The sequence below is a fragment of the Alexandromys fortis genome, unplaced genomic scaffold (genome assembly GCF_014885135.2).
Source record: "Alexandromys fortis isolate MF-2015 unplaced genomic scaffold, M_Fortis_MF-2015_v1.1 scaffold_351, whole genome shotgun sequence".
In the NCBI taxonomy this organism is placed as follows: domain Eukaryota; kingdom Metazoa; phylum Chordata; class Mammalia; order Rodentia; family Cricetidae; genus Alexandromys; species Alexandromys fortis.
This window is the reverse complement of record NW_026068251.1, coordinates 74,046-87,749: the sequence shown is the minus strand read 5'-3', so window position 1 is coordinate 87,749 and position 13,704 is coordinate 74,046. Positions and strand designations below refer to the sequence as shown.

Below are 13,704 nucleotides of genomic sequence, written 5' to 3'. Positions count from 1 at the left end.
ATGAGATCATTTAAAAAAAGAACTTAGAAAGTGATTCTTTTCCATTTCCTTTCTTTCTTTCTTTCTTTCTTTCTTTCTTTCTTTCTTTCTTTCTTTCTTTCTTTCTTTCTTTCCTTCCTTCCTTCCTTCCTTCCTTCCTNATCCTAGATTGGGAGAAACCGATCCGGAGGGGAGGGGATCCTCAGGAAGAGAGAAACAGAAGGCAAAGGGCGAAAGAGAGAGGAAAGCGCCTCATACACACAGGGACACTGAAAGGTCTTTATTGCCCACCAGTCACCAGTATTCTCCCAACCGCAAGCAGGCCCTTCTACCCCACTCTCGGGACCCACGAGATGCAGCCACACTGCAGCTCTCTCCTCCCAGGGGATCGAGGTGCTTCTGGAGCGTATGATGTAGCGGAAGGCCCTCACAGGGACTAAGCAGCATTTCTGTGGAGGAGGGCACACATGAGGGAGGGTTACCCCTGAAGACTAGGGTGGGATTAAAGGGGCTCTTAGGTGTGGATGGTGCCGGTGGCAAAGAGCACAATGAGGATGATGATGACAAGAACAATCACACAGATGATGACAATCATCTTCACATTCTTCCACCAGAACTTCCGGGCCACCTTCTGCGATGTTGTCTTGAAGTGTTCAGACGTGGCTTCCAAGTCCTCTGTCTTGTTTCGGAGATGGTCCAAGTTTTCCCCTCGGGCCAAGATTCTTTCCACATTCTGGGTCATGATATTCTTGACTCCCTCCACCTCACTCTTCAGGTTTCTAACTCGGTCATTTCCGGCACCCCCACTGACGTCCTCCATGTCTCGGAGCACTTGGGCCTCACAGTCTCGCCTAGTCTGTTTCCACTTAGCACAGCCACAGCTTCACTTCCTCTCTTTTCCATTTTCTAATGAATGAATAAGCTTCTCACAAAGAGCATGTGTCATAGTACACACAGAATTGTATTAGCATAACTGTTATCTGTAAAAGCCATTTCAGAAGTCTATACTGTTAGCCATTCCATTGAAAATTTGGATGAGCAGTACTGTGTCTTACCCTTAGAAGTTGAGATTTCACAGTTGAATTTTATCCACTCTAGGTTTGCAAAGTAGTCATCTGAGTATTTGAGGGAATTCAATATCTAGAAAAAGTTTTTAAAATTAGAAATCTCAGCATTGTGTTGTTTAAAATCTAGAGTCAAGTGCACAGTCACACTTGTAGGGACAGCCCCCTGTGAGGTGGTGACCCATATTCTCTGTATACCTAGTGATTCTCACATCCTAAAACTCATAGCTAGAGTACTGCCTGTGTCAAAATAAATGATCACAACATTTGTGGAGCATGTAAATGTCATGTTTTGGTTATAATACACTTCAGCTCTTGATGCTTATCTGGTATAATGTTCTCAAAGGTGAAGCAGAGTATAAAGCTAAGAAATGGGCTGGATCCAGCCATCAAAGCCACAGGTTTAATCCTAGCCATATTGTTTAGCAAATTAAAGACTCATGTGGTCAGAAAAGGAGAGATACAGTAAAGATAGTTTCAGAAAGAAAAAGCCTCTAAACAGTTTACAGTGTGTTTAAAAATATTATGTAGACTTTAGAGAGAAAGGAAAAAAAGGTTAAAGTACTTAAAATACAAAAGAAGAAAGACAGTGGTTGGGTGTGGTGGCACACACCTTGAATTCCAACACTTGGGAGTCAGAGGCAGACAGACCTCTGTGAATTCAAAGTGTGTTGGCACACACTTTTAACCCTAGCACTTGGGAGGCAGGGGTGGGCAGATCTCTGTGAGTCCAAAGACAGCCTGGTCTACAAAATGAGTTCCAGGACAAAGATACACAGAAAAACCCTGTCTCAAAGCCAAAAATTAAAAAAATAAAAATAAAAAAGTAGAGGTTAAAATAAAGCCATGTAAATATGAGAAATACACAGAAAGTCTGGACACTGTATGTTTTTATGTACTCTCTAAATTGTTTGAATGCTGAGGAAGGAGCAACAGCTGCCAAAAGATGTTTGTTTATAAATGATGCTGAATTATTCCAAGATAGGTATTTTGAAAATACCTCGATACCAAAATTGAAGTAAAAAGGTATGCTATTTTGAAGAAGAGGTTCTATTTTTGTTTCCACACGAAATGAGAGGCTGTGGATTATTCTGAGTTATGAAAATCAGTTTTGATCAAGGAAGACCCATGAGAAATCTCCGGTAGGAGCAGATGGCCCAGATGTCTGAGTTCTACAACTAGAACAGATTCAAGACTGCTGCTTGAGATAATCAAGCCTCACAGTATACTCCAGTCATAACTTGATCATAATTCTAAATTTCTTTAGGTCTCCATAAAATTATCAGCTCCCCCAATCAGCAGAGAGTAGCCTGGAAAAGTATGTCCACATTTCCAACAAATAGACTATGGATACTGTCCTTTGTTTAGAATGTTGGTTACAAGTTGTTATAGATAATGGTCAGAAGAAAAGCTAAACAAAGTATATTAGATACAGAGTTCTTGATTTTTTCTTTTAAAGGGGAAAGTGATGTGGGACAATGGTCTGTATTCCATCACTTATATTTTAAATAGATGCTGATTGGCCAGTAGCCAGGCAGGAAGTATAAGTAGGGTGACCAGACGGGAAGTAGATGTGGGGCAATGAGAATTCTGAGAAGAAGGAAGTACAGTCTACAGTTGTGATACAGCCATAGAAGAAGCATAATCCCTTGCCAAATAAGGTAACCAGTCACATGCCTAACATAGACAAGTATAATGGGTTAATATAAGTTATAAGATATAATAAGTCTGAGCTACTAGGCCAATCAGCATTTATTGAAAATATATGTGACAGGATACAGACCATTGTCTCACAGCAATTGGGTGGTATATGCCTTTAATCATGGTGGTACACACCTTTCATCCCAGCCCTAGGGAAGACTATAAAATGTGAAAAAACAGCTCTCATCACAAATTCTTATTCTGAGATTCCAGGAGGCAGGATCACCATTTCTGACTGAGGTCAAGGTAAGAAACCAGTGGCTGAATGTTTTGCTTTTCTGATCTTCAGGTTGAACCCCAAATTATTACCCTGAGTTTTTTTTTAATATTTATTTATTTATGTATACAATATTCTGTCTGTGTGTATGTCTGCGGGCCAGAAGAGGACACCAGACCTCATTACAGATGGTTGTGAGCCACCATGTGGTTGCTGGGAATTGAACTCAGGACCTTTGGAAGAGCAGGCAATGCTCTTAATCACTGAGCCATATCTCCAGCCCTTACCCTGAGTTTTTATCCAACTTTTGGAGCACAAATTTATGAAAAAAATATTTGCCTAAGGCTTTCTTGCCTCCATCCCAAGCCAGAGCAGGGATTGGAATTCTATTTCTAGGAATTGGAACATAAACCTAGCCACCTGGGTTCAGGAAAAAAAAAAAAAAACTAGTATTCTCAGCTCCCATCTTATCTGACTTAGCTTCTATGTAATGATGGAAAATACACAGAGAATCTGGAATCAGTATGTTATTATGTAGTCTTTGAATTGAGAAAGAGGCAACAGCTGCTAAAAAAACATTTGATTATAAACTGCTGGATTAATCCAACCTATATATTTTAAAAATGCCTTGATTTTAAAATTTAAGTCAAATGATGTGCTACTTTATTGTTTTATTATTTTTTCTCATTTCTTTTTTCCCCTTCATCTGGTGATGGATGAGATAAGAGACAGAGACCCACATTGACTGAGCTCCCAAGGTCCAAATGAGGAACAGAAGGAGGGAGAATATGAGCAAGGAAGTCAGGACCATGAGGGGTGTGCCCACCCACTGAGATGGTGGGGCTGATCTATTAGGAGCTCACCAAGGTCAGCTGGACTAGGACTGATGGAGCATTGGATCAAACCGGAATCTCTGAACGTGGCGGACAATGAGGGCTGACTGAAAAGCCAAGGACAATGGCACTGGGTTTTGATCCTACTGCATGTACCGGCTTTGTGGGAGCCTAGCCTGTTTGGATGCGCACCTTCCTAGACCTGGATGGAGGGGGGAGGACCTTGGACTTCCCACAGGGCAGGGAACCATGACTGCTCTTTGGACTGGAGAGGGAGAGGAAGAGGGATGGGGGAGTGGGAGGGAAATGGGAGGTGGGGAGGAGGTGGAATTTTTAATAAAAAAAAGTGATGTGCTACTTTGAAGAAGAGGTTTTGCTTTTGCTTCCAAAAAAGTGAAAGGCTGTGTATTCATTCTGCATTAAGAAAAATAAGGTTTGATGAAAATGGCTTAACTTCAAAATTTAAGTCAAAACATATGTTACTTTGGAGAAGAGCTTTTGTTTTTCTTTCTATAGGAAATGAGAGTCTGTGGATTCAATGTTGGATAAAAAGTTAAGGTTTAATCAGCCATGGATTTATTCTTGGATTAAGATAAATATGGTTTGATCGAAAAAAGACCCTCTGAAAAATCTCCTGTGGGAACACATGAACCAGATAATCCAACATTTCAGAGTACATTTGTTGCAGTTTCCTCTGAGTTTAACATCCAGAACATCTTCACAACTGCTGGTTGATCCATCCTCACAGCATACTCCAGTAAGGACTTGACCATAATCATAATTTTTCTTTGGGTTCCCCAAAGATTATCAGTGCCCCTAATCATCTGTAAGTAGCCTATAAAACCATAGGATCTTTAGGCTTTTATGTTTTTCATTGAGAATTCCGGTCTGACTTTATATGTTACTTGATTTTTTTCCTTTGCAGCTTTTAATATTCTTTCTTTGTTTGGTATGTTTTTTTGCTTTGATTATTACATGACAAAAGTACTTTTTATGTTGAGTCTATTGGTGTTCTGCAAATTTCTTGTACCTGCATAGGAATATTTTACTTCAGGTTGGGAAAGTTTTCTTCTTTGATTTTGTTTAATATAGTGTCTGTGCCTTTGAGCTGGCACTCTCAATCTTCTATTTCTATTATTGTTATGCTTGATCTTTTCATGGTGTTCCATATTTCCTGGATGCTTTGTATTAAGAATTTACTGAATTTAATGTTTTCTTTGACCATTGATTCTATTTTCTCTAATATATTTTCAACACCTGAGATTATCTCTTCTATCTCATGTATTCTGTTGGTTAAGCTTGCTTCTGTTGTTTCTGTTTATTTACCCAAATTTTCCATATCCAGAATTCCCTCTATTTGTGTTCTCTTTATTGCCCGTATTTCAGTCTTCAAGTCTTGAATTGTTTGAGCTGCTTGTTTCTAGTTTGTCTTCTTCTTGGTTTTCTTATTTTTGGGTGTGTGATTTATTGATTTTTTTGTTTGTATTTTCCTCCATTTTTAAGGGATTTTTTCATTTCCCATTTAAAGTTTAAAAGAGTTCTTTCCTTCACATATCTCCCCGCAAGCCTCTGAAAATAGTATGGAAGATTATGTACAGAGTATAAAATCCAAGGTAGATGGAGGACACCAAAGAAAAAAGCCTTTAAACACAAAAGAAATCACAGAACCAGAGGCAACAGGCACAGTTCTTACCTGTGTGTTTCCCAGTTGGGGTCCCAGACCTGAAAGTAGAAGTAAACAGAAGTTTCATCCCTAATCCTGAAGCAATATCCAATTTATAATCACTGACTAATGAAAATTGCCTTTCCTCCAAAGAGTCTCAGTAGGGAAATTTGCATTCCTAGCAGTAGATATGAACAGATAATTCACTAAGCCTTATTTACAGACGTCCTTGTCTTATAAATGTTGTGTCAGAATTTCCCCTTCTCTCTAATTGTTTGGCTTGTCATATCATATTTATTATGCAATACATGCACACACACATATATATAATATACATATATATATAACAATTCCCACATTTTAACATATATATATATACTTTGCATATAAGTTTCAGGTTAATTTTTTTTTGGTTTATTGAGACAGCATTTTCCTGTGTCCCTAGCTCTGTCCTGGAACTAGCTCTTGTAGACCAGGCTGGCCTCAAACTCACAGTGATTTACCCGTCTCTGACCCCTGAGTGCTAGGATTAAAGGTGTGCACCACTAAGGCCCCACTCAGTTTAATTTTTATGGAATTCTTGAGTATGCAACCCAATTGGTCTGATCCCCATCTATTTTTTTGGATCTTTTCTTTATGTTTCCTCATTCTGACCTAACATAATGCAGCTTTTCTTAATCTTAGTATATTTTTTTTATTTCTTCCCTGTAGAAACTGTTTTTCAATGAGAGATAGAAAGGGGTGGATAAGATAACATAAAGGGGTTATGGAAAGTAGTATAAAAGAATAAAGAAATAAAGGCAGGAGAAGCCCGAACCAAGGGATATTATGTGGAAAAATATTTTTAATGAAGGAAAAAAATAAAACCAGTGTTCCATTTCAGTGTTTTGTAAAATTCAATTTTAAGATGAACATTATCTTTTAATACAATCTAACTCACAATAGGGAGGAGGGAAGAATGAGTTGCATTATGTAGAGCTAACAATGAGCATTATAGGTAAGTCTGTGGGCTGTGTCTCTATGCCCAAATATTACAGTAAGACAGCCAAAAGAGAAAATAAACTCATGTGACAGACAAAATCAAGTGGTCATCACACTAACTTAGCATCTTCTGGAAACTACTGTTAAAGCATTTCGGTTTCATGATTTAAGTTTGTCAAAGTCTAATATTTACCATGGAAAGATATCTATCTATATGTCTACATATACCTAGATAAATATAGATAGATATCTTTTATTTTTTCTTCTGTGTTTTAAAAATTAAAAATAGTATAGTTATGAATTCAGTATATTGAATCTAATATACAGAATATACAGTTTTAAATTTTCCTATTCAAAACAATAAATGAGAAATATACTTCATAAAAGTCTCTATTAACATAATATAATCAATAGTAAATAGTTGTGTAGATATTTTATACATTGTTCTTTACTGTATCATGTATGATATGAGCATGTATTATTTAATTGCACCATATTTAAATTCAGGTAATTTAAAATTAAAATTTAATTTTCATTGTTATTATATTATCTGGAAATAAGAGATTCACAAATTTAAAAATAATTTAATTTCAATTAGTTATATTGTGCTTCTTGAGTGTATTATTATGTGCATATCTGAATGTACATGTCCTTGAAAGCAAGAAGAGTGCAACTCTTTCATTGGAGCTATTTTTATAGGAAAGTGTCAACTGCAAGTTTTGGAGAATAGATAGTGAACTCATATCCTTGAAGAAAACACACATTACATTAAATTCTGAGACACCTTTTCATCTTTCTCAATATCCTTTATATTTCTTTATTAAATCATTTCTTTCTCTCTCCTAAATGCTACTCTTGTAACTCCCAGGATAAAACAGGATTCTCTTTTATTTCCATAAAAGAGGGAAAATTTGTTCCACCATCTGAAAAAATATTTACTTTACTATAAGATTTCTCTGTTTTCATTTGCATTTAAATTCCCATATTCACTCAGATATCAATAGTATTACTGGGAGTTTATGTCAAATCTTACTGTGCAATTGTGAAATAAAGGAAAAACATCTCCTATGTGTCAATGTTCAAGAAATGGATCTGATAAAGTAAGTGGCTGTGTGGATGATTATAGATCACAGTGTACAGAAAAGTAGTGTACATGACACTGCTGTGCCTCATCATTAGAAGAAATGATGAGAATCATTAGCCATTCATACAGTTTACATTGTATTGTATTAGGTGGTTCTGTACCAATTCTGTAGCTGTCAGTTACAATTTATGAAATGTGTGTTCAGGAAGATGTTTTCTCCCTTAACTTTTGAAGAGAATTTCTCTCTGGTCTTAACAAAATTATGTAGCACTTGGGGATAAAAATGCATCCCAGTAGGCCTGCACTGGAAGCCAAGATGGACAAGACCTCCACAGCCACCATGATCTTGCCCTTGGTGCTGTGGTAGACAGGGAGAAAGGTGATCCAGACACTGCAAAACAACAGCATGCTGAAGGTCAGCAACTTGGCTTCATTGAATGTGTCAGGGAGATTCCTGGCCAAGAAAGCAACAATGAAGCTCCCTAATGCAAGGGAGCCATGGTATCCCAGGACACAGTAGAATGCAGTAACTGAGCCCTTGTTGCACACAATGATAATCTGCCCATGTTCAGAGTGCACATCTTTGTCAATAAAAGGAGGAGAAAATTGCAGCCAGATTGTACAGAGAATAATTTGGATGAGCATACAGATGGCAATGATGTAGTTGGGAACACCAGAAACCAGAAAATACCTCATCCTTGTTCCAGGAGCTGTAACTTTGAAAGCAAGCAGCACAGTCACAGTTTTAGCCAACACAGTGGAAACAGCCAGAGTAAATACAACTCCAAATGTGATTTGTTGCAGAACACAGGTAGCTGAGTTGGGATGCCCAACGAAAAGCAAGGGACACAGGAAACAAAAGATGAGTGAAATTAGCAAGATGTAGCTGAGATTCTGGTTATTGGCCTTCACAATAGGAGTGTCATGATACTTCACAAAGACCCCAAGAACCGCAGTTGTGAATGCAGAGAAGAACAAGGCCATTAAGGTGAGAACCATCCCTAAGGTGTCATGGTAGTTCAGGAAGACCACAGCTTTTTGAATACACTGGTTCTTCTCTCTGTTGGCATACTGGTCCTCTGGACACATCACACATTTATCTACATCTTCTGGAGACAGAAAAGCATGATTACTACAACTACTGCCATTTATTGACAGAATATTTCGATTGAGTGTGTTGAGTAAACATTGCGATATCTACTTCTTTGCTGATGATGTAGCTGAGAGACCCTGCTGCATAGCAATACTTTCATTTCAGAATATTTATTATTTTATGTATGGGAAATGAAATAAAATAATATGTTGTCTATTTAACTATGTGTTGATGATACCATTTTATATTATCAGAAAACACAAGATATTTTCAGTACTTTCTAAATGCTATAATGAGTTGACTGATACTAGTGAGTTTACAGAGATTAAAATGATTAATCACTGTATAGGACAGAGTGTACTTTAATGTCTCAGATCCCATGGTTACAGAGATTTTTGATGTCTTTCTGTTTTATGAATGGTTTTCCTGAAATAGATGGAGATCATGTCTTCTATATGACAAGTTATATGATACATTTTCTAGTATAAATTCACCAGCCCGAACACACTGACATATATGAAACAGGAAACAGAGAATATGTAGGGACCCTTGGAGTCTGCACACAACATACTAAGATCAAGTTCTCAACTAAAAGGAGATTTATTTGTTCAAGAGGACAATGGGTAGGGAAAAATAATCAAAGACAGGAGATAGAGAATGAATAGGAGTAAGTCAACAAGAGAGGAGTGCAGCGAACTCCCTGACCAATAGGAAAGAACTGGTACCAGACGAGGATTCTTCCCAAATCACGCTTTATTGGAGACTCTTGGTTGAAGGGAGAGTAGGAAGCGAGGCCCCGCCCCCAGCTCTGAGCTGCAGCTGTGATATAGGGACTGGGGGTACGTGCAGGCCTCCTATTGGTCAAAGTGTCTCAGCAGCCACTCCAAGCTCCCTGATAGGTCTGGCACACTGAGGACACTGAGCATGCCCGAGATGGTGGTACTGGCTATGACCTTATATGGAGTTGTTTATCCCAAGCCTGCAGGGGCCCAGCGCTATGTTGTAATGGCAGCCTCAAAAGGTGGCTCCTTGCAGTGAGCATGCTCGAGTTAGTGATTCTGGATAAGACCTTATATGGAGTTGTTTACTCCAGCCCTGCAGGAGCCAGGCGCCATCTTGTAATGGCAGCTGCATGTACTGGCTCCCTGCAGAGGAGGGAATAGGTTTTGGTCAAGGAGGACATAGCACTGTCTATGGTTAGAGGAGACAGGTGTGGCCAGTATGAAAATAGCAGTTTATAAAGGTAAAAGCAAAACCTCCTGCTAAGACAAATAATTTAATTTTGATTGAACAGGTTAATTCGGAAAGTCATAAAACACTTTTTTGCTCACTGGACTTCAATAACATTTAATTGGATGTCCTATAGTTTGGAGGCTAAGTCCATTATTATCATCCTGGGACATGCAAACATGGAGGAAGACATGGTGCTGGAGAGGGAGCTGAGTATTCTAGGTCTTTGATCCATAGGCAACGGGAAGTAAATGGTCTCACTGTGAATGGCATTCCCTATGAAGGTACAAGAAGCTTAGTGTTCACCAAATAGACTGGATCAAAAAAAAATCCCCTTGCCATATAATAATCAAAACACAAAACATACTGAATAAAGAAAGAATATTAAGAGCTTCAAAGGAAGAAGGTCAAGTAACATAAATACGTAAACCTATTAAAATTACACCTGACTTCTCAAAGGAAACCATGAAAGCCAGAAGGTCTTGGATAGATGTGATGCAGACTCTAACAGACCATTGATGCAAGCACAGGCTACTATACCCTTCAAAGCTTTCTTTCACCATCGATGGAGAAACCAAGATATTCCATGATAAAAACGGATTTAAACAATATGTATACACAAACCCAGTACTTACAGAAAGTACTAGAAGGAAAACCACAACCCAAGGAAGCCAACAACACCCACAATAGCACAGACATCTGACAACCCTCCACCAACACAACTCAAAGAGGGGAAACACACAAACACTACCACAAAAAAAAAAAAAAAATGACCGGAGTTAACAACCACTGGTCATTAATATCGTTTAATAGCAATGGATTCAATTGACCAGTAAAAAGTCACAGGTTAAGAGAATGGTAATGAAAACAGGACCCAACATTATGCTATTTACAAGAAAACACCTCAACATTAAAGACAAACACTATTTCAGAGTAAAGGTTTGGGAAAAGATTTTCCAATCAAACAGACCTAGGAAACAAGTGCGTGTGACTATCCTAGTATCTAACAAAATTCATTTCAATCTAAAATCAGTCAGAAGAGATGCAGAAGGGCACTTTATACTCATAACAGGAAAAATTCATCAAGATGAAGTCTCAATCCTGAATATCTATGCCCCTAATATAAAAGCACCCACATATGTAAAAGAAACATTACTAGAACTCAAATCACACATCAAACCCCACACACTACTCTCTCCAATGCACAGGACAACCAAATAGAAACTTAACAGAGAAATAAGAAAACTAACATATGTTATTAATCAAATGGCCGTTACAGACATCTATAGAACATTTCATACTTGTGTAGAATTCAGTCACTATGTTGTATGGCTGTCAAAATTGTTTCTTTGAGAAAAGTCCAGCTAATACAGACTTTCAAGGAATCAAAGATGTATGTCATGGTATGAAGCACGATTAGTAAAAACTCAGGGTCAGAAATTGGGGTTCAACCTGAAGATCTGAAAAGCAAAACACCCAGTCCCTGACTCTTACCTTGACCTCAGTCTGAAATGGCAATCTCAGAAAGAGACTGTGTCTGAGAGCTATCTTCCCACCCCATTTTATATTTCAATCTAGGTTTGTGATTAAAAGAATGCAACTCTGGGATACAGGAATGTAAAACCCAATTTCTATATTAACCAGAGTGGCTACTGGGATTAAAGGTGTTTTTTCTTACCATAATCTCTTCTATAATGCTGAAAAGTAAAACAATTTTACCCTCATATCTTCAGACAGTCTTTATTTATTAAAGTACAATGGAAATGCCTCTACATTTCCCTTTTTGTCAAAAAAAATAATAAAAAGGCTATAATTAATATAAAAACCTATATACAATAAGTACAATGACTATATATAATATATACAGGAAAGAAAGATATCCACAATATTGAGTCCATTTGCATGTGACATATTGAGAAAAATATTTAGCATGCAGCTTATCCTGGTGAGTCCAAAGTCTTATAGCTAATTTACTTTCTATCAATGACTTACTTTTGCCAGAAAGAAAGTAAACTCCATGTGGAGTTTCTTCAATACCCATTATGTTCTCTAGAGCAGATTGTTCTGCTCTATTTTCCTAAACTGTTGATAATACTAATTATCAAGGACTAGAAATTAACATTACATTGTTAAATGAGCTGTATAGGTACAATACCTTGAACAAGATTAAAAATGTATGTACAATATGTTTTAACAAAATTAATCACAAATTTGTATCAATATACAAAATTGGTATCAATATTCAAAATCTGTATACAATATACAAAAATAAAACAAATGTGAAATACGTAAAACTAACAGTCCATGTCTGAGAACTGTCCATCTTCCTCTCTAGGGCTCTGACTAAAGGCATATAGCACTGGGATTAAAGGTATGCACCCCCTGATTCCTATATCAGCTAGGGTAGTGACTGGGATTAAACATGGTGCATGCCATTGTGGCTACTGGGATTAAAGGTGTATGTTACCATAATGTGGTCTGTAAGGCTGACTGGTGAGACTGTTTTACTCTTAGATCTTCAGATAGTCTTTATTTATTAAAATACAATTGAAATGCCACTACAATCGTATAACAAGTTTTTAAAAATGAATTTGTTAATAATCATAGTCTTATAAAAATTAACTTAGGAAAGGAATATATTTTATTTCTTCAATTGTGTTTTGCTCCATTTGATCAACTCAGTATGACTGAGAGAAGATGAGCTATGTGATGTGAAGGGTTTATCTCATTAGCAAACACTCACTAGTCTCATTAGAAACTTCATTTTGTGGGCAGGGGCTGCAATCAAAGCAGCAGGCTGCCATTCCCTCCTGCCAGAATTTTCTGAATCCAGGAAGACAATCAGCACTGCACACAGAGGGCGGCATCTGTGAAAAATCAGATACATGCTGGTGTCAGGAGTTTTATTTACTTCTATAACTGTATTTTATCATCATGTTGATATACCAATTAGCTAATTTTATATACACCTAAAGAGTTATCAGATTAAGCTTAATATCTTTTATAATACCATGCATGCAAATGTATGGAAACAAACTGATGTAAATTTGAGTAGCTACCCATACCTAGAAATTTAGGAGGAAGAATGCTTTTTTTTTTATATGAACAAACACTGTAGAGCTTACAAAGTGGTTTTTCTTCTTAATTTTCATCACAGTGACACAAAGTACATTAATAAGTTAGAGTGAACCTTAACTAAAATATTTCTCTCCATTGCTGTCAAATTATTTAAGCATTTTATTAATGGGTAATTGATGTAGGACTGCCCTGGCCACTATTGGCAGTTCTGTCCCTAGTCAGGCCTGTGTGAGAATTCAGAGAAAACCAGTAGCTATGTTCATTCAGATTCTGTGATTTAGATGCAGTCTCCATATGCCTACCTGCCTTGTCATTCCTTTGCTGTAATTCATAATCCCAATCAAACCTTCTCCTCAATAAGATTTTGGTCAATATTTAATCACAGCAACCTCACAGAAAGCTAAGATGAACAGATATCTGGAATAGGGGAATATCTCTTTTTTTTAATTTATTAAAGATTTCTGTCTCTTCCCCACCGCCGCCTCCCCTTTCCCTCCCCTTCCCCCAATCAAGTCCCCCTCACTTGTCAGCCCAAAGAGCAATCAGGGTTCTCTGCCCTGTGGGAAGTCCAAGGACCACCCTCCTCCATCCAAGTCTCGTAAGGTGAGCATTCAAACTGCCTAGGCTCCCACAAAGCCAATATGTGCAGGAGGCTCCAAAACCCATTGCCATTGTTCTTGAGTTCTCAGTAGTCCTCATTGTCTGCTATGTTCAGTGAGACCTGTTTTAACCCAGGCTTTTTCAGACCCAGGCCAGCTGGCCTTGGTGAGTTCCTGATAGA

General features: G+C 37.7%; 1 protein-coding gene and 1 pseudogene across 1 annotated transcript; both read right to left on the bottom strand.

Moving 5' to 3' along the window:
* Window positions 1-244: 244 nt before the first annotated feature.
* On the bottom strand, window positions 245-865 carry Vamp8 (vesicle associated membrane protein 8). The gene has a single exon (XM_050131456.1). The coding sequence runs from the start codon at window positions 797-799 to the stop codon at window positions 494-496; it is 306 nt and encodes a 101-aa protein (XP_049987413.1). The 5' UTR covers window positions 800-865; the 3' UTR covers window positions 245-493.
* Window positions 866-7,708: 6,843 nt separating this feature from the next.
* The window catches only part of LOC126494198 (vomeronasal type-2 receptor 116-like), an 11,256-nt pseudogene continuing 5,260 nt past the window's right edge, over window positions 7,709-13,704 (bottom strand).

Bases quoted from the DNA above. Each gene is read 5' to 3' on its own strand.
- Vamp8 (XM_050131456.1), bottom strand. From the start codon at position 799: ATGGAGGACGTCAGTGGGGGTGCCGGAAATGACCGAGTTAGAAACCTG.